General features: G+C 39.9%; 1 protein-coding gene across 1 annotated transcript; it reads right to left on the reverse strand.

Annotated features, from left to right (window-relative positions):
* Positions 1-11,699: 11,699 nt before the first annotated feature.
* cxcr2 (chemokine (C-X-C motif) receptor 2) lies at positions 11,700-13,931 on the reverse strand. The gene is made up of 2 exons (XM_034186037.1): positions 13,923-13,931; positions 11,700-13,163 (listed from the first exon to the last, which is right to left on the reverse strand). Exons 1-2 carry the CDS (start codon positions 13,929-13,931, stop codon positions 12,075-12,077), a joined length of 1,098 nt encoding a protein of 365 aa, XP_034041928.1. The 3' UTR covers positions 11,700-12,074.
* Between the last annotated feature and the right edge of the window lie 190 nt (positions 13,932-14,121).

Here is a 14,121-nt window from a genome sequence, read left to right on the forward strand (position 1 = left end):
GTGTTCAGGAGGCAGACAGTCTAAATGTGCGTGTTAATCACAGCTATTGATAGTTTTCAATCATTTATCCAACATTTTTAGAACTATATGTAACTTACTTAGGTGATGCTTGTGAAGGTGAGTGCCTTCACTAACCAACCAGTAGATGGCAGACATGTCTGTGGCATATTACATAGGCAAAAAAACAAACAAACAATAATAAAAAAAAATGGTTGTTCAATTACATTGGTGCGTCGAGGACAACAAAATTTGTCCTTAAAAGTTTTTACTCCCATTTTGCTGAGTTACAAGATGATAGCATTTATTGTTGTTGCGTTTTTGTTGACACAAAATGGCTAGGATGTAGTGCAGCAGATAACTGAATCATTTAAGCACCAAATTCGCCTTAAACCGACTGGTCACTTAAATTTTCAATAGGCGGCCAGGTGTAGGGATCAACTGAAGAATTATACAGGGGTTAAAATTTAAAAATGCTCCAATCGTATTGAAAACTATACCACATTGTCTGTTCATAAAGATTCCAAAAAGGTATAGTTTGGACTATCTATGACTGAATGTTATGGAGTTATGGGGTAAAAACAGTAAGAATGGTTACAAAGGTCAATTTCAGTTTGTACAGGAGTCAAAAGTTAAAGTTGCTCCAATTTTGGTAAAAAGCGATGCAAATTGTTGGTTGAGTTAATAGGGTTAATAGTTTATACCATGTGTCATGTTTAGTTATCACATTGCAGAGTGACATGTCAAATGTTGTAAAAAGCAATGGACGTCAACATTGTTTGATCTTTACTTTGGAGACCATGTATAGCGGCTGTACGTTTTTCGTTCTGCATTGTTTGAATCCTCCCACTCACTCCACTCAGGATGCGAACTCATAATCTCTGGGAGGTGGACGCTGTGAACAGTCGGCTAAAACCCGGGCTCTGTCCTGAGTATCCTTTGGCTGTCGGGGAAGTGAGGCTTTTTGACTACCAGCGGCCAGCGACTCCTGCTGGCCTCTGTCACAGAAGCATTCAGCAGTCAAAACTATTCCATTTATTACCTCCGCCAAGGAGGTTATGTTTTCGGTAGCGTTTGTTTGTTTGTCTGTCTGTCTGTCAGCAGGATAACTCAAAAGGTTTTGAACGGATTTTGATGAAATTTTGTGGAGTGGTTGGAAATGACAAGAGGAACAAGTGCTTAAATTTTAGTGGAGCTCCGGATCACGATCCGGATCCAGGAATTTTTTAAAGGATTCTTCACCATAGGATAGGGGGAATTTTGACATTCTAGTTTCTAACTCCACAAAAACAAGGCAGAAAGGCTTGAAAAAAATTAGGGTGTAACATAGTCAAATGTTCTATCAAACAACAAAGTTTGGTGATGATCGGATCCAGATTCCGGATCTGGTGATCCAGAATATGCAAAAATATAGGGAAAATAGAAAATGTGTCAGTGTGAGGTGACAAATGAAGCTAGAGATGCACAACTAACACCAAATTGTAGCTGAATCTGTACTGATTCAGTAAGGTGTCATCAGATTTGATGTAGCTTCAAATGTTATGGAGCTAGATCCAGAAGAAAACCGCCATTACCGAAAAATTGTTTTTATACAATAACTTTTGAACTAATAAAGACATAAAAGTGATTCCAAGTTCTAGTGGTATGTTTTCATGGTCAAGGATGTCAAATATAAAGGAAAGAAAAGTGTATGTATCATAGTTTTGGTTGTAACACTGAATTGTTGAATAGATCACTGTGCCAAGGAGGGAATCTCTTTAGGGTCAGTGACCCTATGGCCTTGTTTAGAGAAGTGTTTCATAAATGTTAAAAAATTCATATATTTGCAGTTTACTTGAATAATTAATTGAATTTTGTCTATAAGCACATGCAATATCAATATCAGTGCTCAGATGACAGTAGCTTCTGGGAAAGGTGCAAGTTGCAATAAACTGTGATGCCAAACGCTAAGGATACATGCTATCCAGTCACAGCAGATGAAACTTTTTTTACTACTGAGCAAACATCATTGTTAGACGTTTTTAGGTTCAATGATTCCACGGCATGTAGATGTTATGGCGTCAGTGACCCCATGGCCTTGGTGGAGGTTTGCACTCTCTGAGTGCTTCTAGTTAATCCTATTAGTTCAACCAATGATTTGCACCACTTTTTACCTTTAACTTTTGACCTCTGTACAAACTGAAATTGCCCTTTGGCACCATTCTTGCTGTTTTTACCCAATAACTTCATAACATTCAGTCATACATTCAGTCTGTGACTTATACTCTGGAATATACAATAAATGCAAACTGAAATTGACCTTTGTCACCATTCTTGCTGTTGTTGTACCATAACTCCATAACGTTCAGTCACAGATAGTCCAAACTATACCTTTTTGGATTCTTTATTATCAGACAAATAATGTGGTATTATTTTCAATATTATTGGAGAATTTTTAATTTTTGAACCCTGTGTAATTCTTCTATTGACCCCTACCTGGCTTCCTATTGAAAATTGAAGTAGCTACTCTGTTTTTTCAAAAGAGCAATGTCTACAGAATATTTTTGCCGCATTTGGTGCTTGCATCACCATCTGAAGGATTGTTTCAGTTATCTGCTACACTATAGAGAGACATAGGAGAAACACGGAAGGACAGCAACAACCACAGACTGAAATGATGCAGACAGACAAAGAAGGCAGGAAGAGGCAAAACGTGTCTGACGCAAAACGTCTGCAAGAAGCGGAGATGATCTATACAAAAACACACACGCACGCCCAATCTGCAGCCCTGCGACTGACATCTTGAGGAAGTGTGTCCACCAGACAGTCAGAGCACACAAAAGGACACACCCACAAGACAGTGGAGATCAGAGGCACATGCACTCAAATGCACTCACACTCAAAAAGGGGATTCACAGGACTGAGAGGAAAGAAACACCAAGCTCCCATAAAAACCCCATAAACAGACAACATCCAACAGAATGATCTATTTTTAACACTGCAAAGTAATTACATCATGTGTATATTTATATGTAATTCTAAAGGTTAGACATGAGAACCATTCGTTCATATTCTATACCTACTTACTCCAGTCAAGGGTCAAGGGAGGATGGAACCAATCCCAGCAGTCACAGGGCGTGAAGCGGTGTACACCGTGGACAGGACCACATTGAGATGGACAAATTTACTCCTATGGTCAATTTGGAGTCAGCAATTCACCTAAGTAGGAGGAAGTTGAAACACCTAGAGGGAACCCACACAAACACAGAGAGAACATGCAAACTCCACACAGAAAGGACCAGGGGCCTCATGTACAAAGACGTGCGTGGACTTTCTACTAAAAGTTGGCGTACGCCAAAACCCTGAATCTGGCGTAAGTACAAATATATTCAGATGTATGAATGTATGTGTAGGCATGAATCCACGCATGTTCCATTTGTACATCCCACTGAACATGGAATTGAGCGTGGAACCAAACCCCTCCCTGGCCACACCCTATTTAAATATGCAATTTCATGTAAATAGGCCCTTTGAGCAGGAATTCTCCACGACGTCACATCAGACAACATGAACACAGGAAAGAAATTACACTATAGGTGACTGGAAATTACAGTAAGTGTAGACACGCAGGAATAGTTTTTTATTTGGTACACTGTTAAAGGTATTAATCATGAAACTGGAAAATTGTTTGTGGGAGCAAGGGAGTGTGTGTGTGTGTGTGTGTGTGTGTGTGTGTGTGTGTGTGTGTGTGTGTGTGTGTGTGTGTGTGTGTGTGTGTGTGTGTGTGTGTGTGTGTGTGTGTGTGTGTGTGTGTGTGTGTGTGTGAGGCCGGCATGCAGAACAGCGCGCGCACACTAATGTTAAAAAGGTGAGGCGCGCCTCTGATGACGGAGTGACATCACAATTTACACACGTTTATTGACAAATACTGAACACAGGAAGCCTGTTAAGTAAGAAGTTCTGCAGCTCACCATCAAGCAAAAATAAAAAAGACATTAATAATAATAATAAAAACATATTTGAATGCGCACACGCTCAAATGTGCCCGCTCTGGTTTTCGTTCAGAACAATTACACAAATAAACTATTTAAACACAAGCAACCCCCCCCCCCCCACCGCAGCCTTTTTTTGCGTACCACATATGATTTGAACGCTGACAGATTGAAAATATTTCCTATTCACAGAAACAAATTCATCATGTGATGGTGCCTTTATAGCAAAATGTGTGCAGTTAGTAGCTCCAATTACATTCGGGAAACCGACTCTTGCTGCAAAATGCGCTGTAATGTTGGAATGTACCTGATGACATTTGGATGATTACGGCTCGGTGCAAGGTTGAGTGGCACATGCCTGAATGATCAGCCAGCTCACACTTGAATGCCCATGATGCCAGGAAGCCCAGCGTGGTCAGCACCTGCGTAGGCACAGACAACCCCTGGCTCATTGCCTTATTGTGCTCTGGGCCGACCGCAGTTCTGTGCACAAATTCAGTAACAGTGGCACTGATAATCAAAATCAGTTTATTAGCCAATTATCCTCATTTGGAAGTAAATCCTTACATTCTCAGAATAAACGCTCACGTTGGTTTGCACCATGAACAAGGTCCTCTAACAACGCCATTGTCAGTGCCATTTTACAGATCACTTTGCGCATGCTTTTACAATCCCAATTCCAATTAAGTTGGGACGTTGTATAAAATGTAAATAAAAACAGAATACATTGATTTGGAAATCCTCTTAAACCTATATTCAACTGAATAAACCACAACGACAAGATATTTAATGTTCAAACTGATAAACTTTACTGTTTTTGTGTAAATATTTGCGCATTTTGAAATGGATGCCTGCAACACGTTTCAAAAAAGCTGGGACAGTGAGTTACATCACCTTTCCTTCTAACAACACTCAATAAGTGTTTTGGAACTGAGGACACTAATTGTTGAAGCTTTGTAGGTGGAATTCATTCCCATTCTTGCTTGATGTACGACTTCAGTTGTTCAACAGTCCGGGGTCTCCGTTGTTGTATTTTGCATTTCATAATGCGCCACACATTTTCAATGGGCGACAGGTCTGGACTGCAGGCAGGCCAGTCTAGTACCTGCACTCTTTTACTATGAAGCCACGTTGTTGTAACATGTGCAGACTGTGGCTTGGCATTGTCTTGCTGAAATAAGCAGGGACGTCCCTGAAAAAGACGTTGCTTGGATGGCAGCATGTGTTGCTCCAAAACCTGGATGTACCTTTCAGCATTGATGGTGCCATCACAGATGTGTAAGTTGCCCATGCCATGGGCACTAACACACCCCCATATATGCTGGCTTTTGAACTTTGCGCTGGTAACAATCTCGACGGTCCTTTTCCTCTTTTGTCCAGAGGACACGATGTCCAAGATTTCCAAAAACAATTTGAAATGTGGACTCATCAGACCACAGCACACTTTTCTACTTTGCGTCTGTCCATTTCAAATGAGCTCGGGCCCAGAGAAGGTGGCGGCGTTTCTGGATGTTGTTGATGTATGGCTTTTCCTTTGCATGGTAGAGTTTTAACTTGCACTTGTAGATGTAGCGACGAACTGTGTTAACTGACAATGGTTTTCTGAAGTGTTCCTGAGCCCACGCGGTAAGATCCTTGACGCAATGATGTTGGCTTTTAATGCAGTGCCGCCTGAGGGATCGAAGGTCACAGGCATTCAATGTTGGTTTTCGGCCTTGCCGCTTACGTGTAGAAAGTTTTCCAGATTCTCTGAAGCTTCTGATTATATTATGGGCTCTAGATGATGGAATCCCTAAATTCCTTGCAATTGAACATTGAGAAACATTATTCTTAAACTGTTGGACTGTTTTTTCATGCAGTTGTTCACAAGGTGGTGATCCTCACCCCATCTTTGCTTGTGAACGGCTGAGACTTTTCGGGATGCTCCTTTTATACCCAATCATGAGTGTCCTCAGTTCCCAAACGCTTATTGAGTGTTGTTAGAAGGAAAGGTGATGTAACACAGTGGTAAATATATCACTGTCCCAGCTTTTTTGAAATGTGTTGCAGGCAGCCATTTCAAAACGAGCAAATATTTGCACAAAAACAATAAAGTTTATCATTTTGAACATTAAATATCTTGTCTTTGTGGTGTATTCAATTGAATATAGGTTGAAGAGGATTTGCAAATCATTGTATTCTCTTTTTATTTACATTTTACCCAACGTCCCAACTTCATTGGAATTGGGGTTGTATATTCATCCATATAATTGCAAACACGTGGGTGTGTTAAATGTACATCAGTGTGTCTCTGATGTGCACATCACTCTGATGACTTCATGTTTTCACACTGTTGATGGTTCCCAGCGTCACCTCTATGTGTCGGCGTTGGAACAATAGCTGTAGAAACATGCGTACGCCAGCCTGGATTTTTGCGTGACGCACTGCACATTTCCACGCTCACGTCACTTTTGATACATTTGCACGTGGACGTGGAGATGGGTGTATGCCAGGTTTTTGTGCGTAAGCACACTTTGTACATGAGGCCCCAGGTGGGAAGGGATCCCATGACCTTCTTGGTGTGAGGCATCACTGCTAACCACCATGCTGCCATGTTAGAACCACATTTTTTCTTTATTATTTTTGTAATTATTCTTTGTAATTCTTCAGGCACAGTCATTTTATATGGGCGTAACACTTAAAGAAATTTTACCCCTGCCTGTTGTACTGTACTTTTTTCTCCACCTCTTCTTTCTTCTTCTTCCTCAAATTCTCCAACCCACTATGGGACAGTGGGAGTTTGTTCAAAGTACTGTGGTTTAATTTCTCATCATATTACAAAATGGTTGTTGTGTAACATAAAACAGTAAACCTAATCTAAAAAACCCAGAGGGAGCACTTGTCTGATTAGCCAATACGGCAGGATATCTGTACAATACCTGATAACTAAACATGTCTTGTCTATTTTAATAACCGTTAACACTTCATTTTCAGCAGTTTGTTCAGTTTATTTATTTATTACTAATAGGTTTGTGTGACCATTTATGTAAGTACACTTGAAGCTGCATATAAAAACATATATTTTCTTTAAATAAATTTGCAAGAACACAGTATACTAGGTTTTAAGCCTCTGTGAATATTGGATATTTTTCCTTGTATTTTGATTTTTCAAACCATTTCTTTGGCACTATTGGCCTTTATTCATCCACAAACCTCTCCATGCTGACCAACACAATACACACTAATGCGTGCAGCTCCACATACACAAAAATCCAGTGTGTGCAGAGATACATACAGTAGTGTTCAGAATAATAGTAGTGCTATGTGACTAAAAAGATTAATCCAGGTTTTGAGTATATTTCTTATTGTTACATGGGAAACAAGGTACCAGTAGATTCAGTAGATTGTCACAAATCCAACAAGACCAAGCATTCATGATATGCACACTCTTAAGGCTACGAAATTGGGCTATTAGTAAAAAAAGTAGAAAAGGGGGTGTTCACAATAATAGTAGCATCTGCTGTTGACGCTACAAACTCAAAACTATTATGTTCAAACTGCTTTTTTAGCAATCCTGTGAATTACTAAACTAGTATTTAGTTGTATAACCACAGTTTTTCATGATTTCTTCACATCTGCGAGGCATTAATTTTGTTGGTTTGGAACCAAGATTTTGCTGGTTTACTAGTGTGCTTGGGGTCATTGTCTTGTTGAAACACCCATTTCAAGGGCATGTCCTCTTCAGCATAAGGCAACATGACCTCTTCAAGTATTTTGACATATCCAAACTGATCCATGATACCTGGTATGCGATATATAGGCCCAACACCATAGTAGGAGAAACATGCCCATATCATGATGCTTGCACCACCATGCTTCACTGTCTTCACTGTGAACTGTGGCTTGAATTCAGAGTTTGGGGGTCGTCTCACAAACCGTCTGCAGCCCTTGGACCCAAAAAGAACAATTTTACTCTCATCAGTCCACAAAATATTCCTCCATTTCTCTTTAGGCCAGTTGGCAAATTGTAACCTCTTCTGCACGTCTTTTATTTAACAGAGGGACTTTGCGGGGAATTCTTGCAAATAAATGAGCTTCACACAGGCATCTTCTAACTGTCACAGCACTTACAGGTAACTCCAGACTGTCTTTGATCATCCTGGAGCCGATCAATGGGTGAGCCTTTGCCATTCTGGTTATTCTTCTATCCATTTTGATGGTTTTTCTGTTTTCTTCCACGTGTCTTTTTTTTTTTTTTTTTTTTTTGTCCATTTTAAAGCATTGGAGATCATTGGAGATGAACAGCCTATAATTTTTTGCACCTGCGTATAAGTTTTCCCTTCTCCAATCAACTTTTTAATCAAACTCCGCTGTTCTTCTGAACAATGTCTTGAACATCCCATTTTCCTCAGGCTTTCAAAGAGAAAAGCATGATCAACAGGTGCTGGCTTTATCCTTAAATAGGGGAGACCTGATTCACACCTGTTTGTTCCACAAAACTGACGAACTCACTGACTGAAAGCCACACTACTATTATTGTGAACACCCCCTTTTCTACTTTTTTTTTTTACTAATAGCCCAATTTCATAGCCTTAAGAGTGTGCATATCATGAATGCTTGGTCTTGTTGGATTTGTGAGAATCTACTGGTACTTTGTTTCCCATGTAACAATAAGAAATATACTCAAGACCTGGATTAATCTTTTTAGTCACATAGCACTACTATTATTCTGAACACTACTGTATAAGAAACAACCCACACGTTATTTTTGCAGCTTTATTGAGAAGCCTCTTTAGTTAAAAAAAAAAAATCAGGCTCACACACTGAGCATAGAGCATCCATATTTACACAAATCTTCCGCACAACGAAGTCTTACATGATTGAATAATACACAAATTAACTCTATAAGCTCAGGACAGCTATATTACAGCAAACACAAACAAGTATTTCTGCAACTACGGTCACTTGAACAAAAGCAAAACAGAAAATCAACTTATTTTTCATTTTCACCATTACTGTTGGTAAAACATAAAAACAGGTACATAACGTTGCATATAACCATAAAGATTTTCATCCAGACCATGCTTATTTTTGATTGTTTTCATCATTTTTCTTACCTAATGCCACTATTGCAGCATAAACATTACATTAAATGCATTTTGCTCATAAAATCTTAATACATTTACAATAATAATCTTTATGCATTGTTCATGACATTAAATACTGATATTATACAAATAATGAATGTTTATGAGTGCAACAGTAAGAATATTATATGAGGTGAAGGATGGAATGCGCCATTCAATGAGGCGTTTCCATTGAACAAATGAAAAAAACATTCATTATTTGTTTTATATAACACCTAAAATAAATCCTTGTCATATGATACTTTCTTAATTTATAAACAAGAGAAAGGGCCTTACATTTTGGTGTTCGTGACTGGTCCTTTGACATCAACAGATTCCAAACAGTCCAACACAAATTTTAAACAGGAGTTAAAAATTGTTCACAGTCAACTTGCAAAAACAGTCAGATAGTTCAAAAACAATCCTGACGATGTAGTCGTGTACAGACTGCTGTCTGCTTTTCCCAGTCCAGTGAAAAATCATGACAGAAATGTGTCGAGCTCTTCATCCAACAGCAGTTCCACTTCATCGAGAGATGTCTGAGTGAACACTGCAATGCCTCCAGATGGCTTGTGGTGTACTGGATTTCTTTTTTTGTGTTAAAAGAATGAGCAGCTTCAATAAACTCCTGCCATGTTTGTTTTTAAGCTAAACTCCGTCGCTGCTAGTGTGAGCGTGTGCTGCGGTATATTACCAAAATAGCACACTAAATAGCACTATTGCATGATAAGTGGAACACAACGGCAAATGGCATGAATAATCCATGTCACGTGACATACAAACCACCAATCCAATGGAAAAAAAAAAAAGAAAATTAGCAAGCCAAAGATCATAAGTAAAGCCCCCGTCACACATAGCAAGAATGTGTAGGAACCATGCCCGACACTGCAAATATTGCCATAATCTGATGCAGTCAGGAGGAAAAGAGGCATGGCATGCGCACACATGCCACTGGACAGCTTTGCTGAAAGTTTGCAGGCAGTTGGCAGCTGTCCCCTGTCAGACGGATCCTTTCCAGCAAACTTTAATTTTTTTTCTTTTTTCTCACTTCAGAAGCACAAGGCAACTCTGGACACCACAATGTTGGATTATCACAGAGGATTAATTTTTTTTTTTTTTGGGTGAGAGGATTTTAACTACAGGCTGCGGTTTCGGCCCCACGTCCACGTCCGTGCTGTGAAAAACTCCTGGACCGCCGTTGAAGGTTTGATTCATGTTTATTAATGCTGTCAGCGCCTGGCACAACAGTTCTACATCATATCTCCTACAGCATTAGAAGGTGATCATTTATTACAGCATGAGATCCATTCAGCTCCGAGCCTGACGCTTGCAATGGCGCGTTACTGCGCACCACAGAGAGGCGCAGCTGCCTGTGTTATGATGGAGACAATAGTTCAAATTATTTATGTCGCCCATGGGAAGGAACAGACAAATATCTGTACTGTAAGGTCTATTGTGGATATAGCAGCCTGTTCAGATTTGTAGCAGCGTGCGCACAGTAGCACATGGAGCTTTCAGTTTGATTTCACATTCACTGTACATGATAATAATTATGAATTATTATCATGATGAGGCGTACCATATGTCAACAGTTCCTTTGCTCTCCGGCAGGCATACCATGCCAGATCCCATTTTTCCGCCATCCGAATACGTAAATTGTGGTCAGATGGTTCTCAGATTGCACATGGACTGCCGTTGGGTAGGTGTCCCATCTCGATGGCACCTGGAGGGTTTTGAACATGTGCATCACACTCTGGGTCACCGGCCGATTTTGACCAACTGTGTGGACTTCTGCAGATGGCTGTCAGATCGTTTTGGAACTGAAATCTGACACTTTTCGAATGTGCGCCGATTCATGATTCCGACACCACTCTGCGTGATTCCAGCTATGTGTGACGGTGGTATAAGTTTAGGGGGAGAGCAGGGAAACAGCAGAGACAGAAAGTTTCAAAATAAATTCGTAACATTGTGATATATGTTTCACTAATGAACCTTTTTTTGTTTTTGCAAAACACGATATTGCTTTAAACTGTTCAAGTTAAGGGGCAGCGCTGCAATAAAGAAGGGTAGAGTCAAGAAATTTTAAATGGTGATTAATCAATTATGCAGAAAAAGATTTACTTTCTAGTTCTGACTTCTATTATTTCAATGAAATGAAAATGACCTACAGTGCTAATTATGTCATGTCTACAAAGAATTAGTATTGTTAAAAGTACGTTGCCCACAAGGGCAAGAGACACAACTCTAAGGTGACTTTTGGCTGTCAGCCCATCATATTTATGGCAAAAATTAACTTCTCAAATGAATAACAGTTGAGACCTTGCCGTACATTTGAGCAGCTTTTGTCTCCATCTAGTGGGCAATGTGAGCATTTCAGGGCTTCTGCTATATTTCCTACTTGAAACCCAAAATTCAGTAAAAATGCATTCATAAATGTTAGAAATGCATGCTTTTTTTGGCATGCAGAGCTTTGACCTCCCAGTATTAATGTATACATTTTATATGTTGAGAGTTTTACGGTTCTTAAATTTTAGGATGTGCAAGGTTTTGCCACATGGATGGACAGAAGGACAGCAGTTTCTCTTGACAAGCGCAACTTACAGTTGTTAATAATCCATCCATTTTCTATACCCACTTACTCCAATTAAGGATCACTGGGGGGTTGGAGCCTATCCCAGCAGTACAGTTAATAATATCACATAAAATTATATTCAGAAGAACTTTCTGTGCACATAAAATTACAAAATCCAAAATGATTAATGGAATATTTTTGTTGTCTCATTTCAACTTCACTGTGGTTATGTACAGAGAAAAAAAAAAGTTATCATGGTCCAAATACTTATGGACCTGACTGTAAATAAAGGTGGAATGAGTCTATATTCTACTTTTTTTCTTTTGTTTGTATTTTCTTCCACTTCTGAAGTATGTACATGCCACATTGTCAAATATGATGTCAAACCAGTTGCTAAATCACTTGATAATCTTCTGAATAAAAGACTATTTATAATGTGATGGAGGTGTTTCTGGATCTGATGCTGATGGAGCTGCTGTGAGAGCCCTTATGGTAAGCCATCTGCAGGCGCTTGGTGATGATGCCATGTTTGTAAAGAGCCAGCAGCAGCTCGTTGCGGAACTTCTCCCCGATGAAGGCGTACAGCACTGGATTGACTGCACAGTGCATAAAGGCCAGTACTCTGGTCAGCTGTAGGACCACAGCCACTCTGTTGCGAGCATTACATGAGCTAATCCCAAGTGATTTACCTCGCATCAGCGTGTCAATCAATACCGTAACGTTGTGAGGCAGCCAGCACAGAATAAAAACTATCACCACTGCCAGAATGACACGCATGGCCTTACGCTTTTGATGATTCCGCATGTATAACACTGTCAACAAAGTTCGGCCATAGCAGAAAGCCATTATGGCCAGCGGCAGAAAAAATCCCAGCGTGTGGCGCAGAACTCGAACACTAACACGCCAGCGGTCACTGCTTTCAGCGGTTATGTTTTCGTAGCAAATGATCTGGTCACCGAGGTCGTCAGGTTGCATAGTCTCTCTCTGAACTGCCACAGGTAAGCACAGCACCACGGCTACCAGCCACACCATGCCGCACACCACTTTTACCAACTTCTGATGAGACAACAGCACACGGGTAGCTTTCACAATGGCAACGTAACGATCCACGCTGATGCAGGCCAGGAGGAAAACGCCGCTGTACACCGATGCCTCCTGAAGACCCGACAAAACTTTGCACAGAACGTTGCCGAAGATCCAACCTGAATGGACATAGACGGCCCAGAAAGGCAGCGTGAGACTGAAGAAGAGGTCTGCCAGTGCCAGGTGCATCAAGTAGGTGTCTGCACTGGCTCGACATTTGTCCATACAGCACACCACGTAAATGACAACGGCGTTGCCTATGAAGCTGAAGATGAACACGATGAAGAAGGTTACCGTCAGGCCCAAGCTCTTAAATTCAGGTGCTGTTTCACTGCAAGGAGCAAATGATTCTCCGGCAGAATCTCCATCCAGTGTAACGTTGAAAATCGATCGGAAGAAATCCTCGTCAAAGTCGTGTCCATGTGTCCCCTCCACCTGTGTACAAAAACAAAGTTACTACAAGCTAAAATCATCACAGAATGTAACAGAAGCATAATTGATGGAATTGATTTGTTCAGCATTGCCACTGTGGAATTATACGAAATACTTTTCGCTCCAGCTAGCAAAATACTGTTAAAGTAGTAGTGCAGCAGATAAGACAATATTTAGAGCGGAATCCTGCAAATAGTGATACCATTTTTATTGGGTTTTAAAAAGAAATAGTTTGGACCATCTGTCATGCTTAGTTATCATGTTACAGGGTAACATATGTCACATGTCACAGAATCCAATGGACGTCGACATTGTTTGACCTTTACTTTGGAGACCAAACATTCAACACAGTCAAAACTATTCCATTTATTAATCGCATTAGCTCAACCAATAATTTGCATCACCTTTTACCAAAATTGGAGCAACTTTAACTTTTGACCCCTGTACAAACTGAAATTGACCTTTTTCACCATTCTTTGTGTTTTTACCCCATAACTCCATAACATTCAATCACAGATATGCCAAACTATACCTTTTGGAATCTTTATGAACAGACAAATAATGTGGTATAGTTTTTAATATGATTGGACCATTTTAAAATTTTGACCCCTGTGTAATTCTTCAATTGACCCCTACCTGGCTGCCTATTGAAAATTCAGATGGCTATTCAGTTATTTCAAAAGAGTAATGTCTGAGGTTCACTTGTGCTGAATGCGATGCTTGTATCACCATTTGAAGGATTGTTTCAGTTATCTGCTGCACTATAGCCATCTTGAAGATTTTGTTTTAATGTAACCAATACTAAAGGTAGGTTTTTGGACTTTTATTATGTTGAATTTGTGTCAGATTATTCCAACAGACAACACTGTGCAAACGTTTTGCTGTATACAGTAAATGTGGGTTTTAAAGTTAAAAAAAGAAAAGAATTTCCAGATGCTAAAATAAAAGAGGTTACACGTTT

The sequence above is a fragment of the Thalassophryne amazonica genome, chromosome 14, assembly GCF_902500255.1.
Source record: "Thalassophryne amazonica chromosome 14, fThaAma1.1, whole genome shotgun sequence".
Lineage (NCBI taxonomy): Eukaryota > Metazoa > Chordata > Actinopteri > Batrachoidiformes > Batrachoididae > Thalassophryne > Thalassophryne amazonica.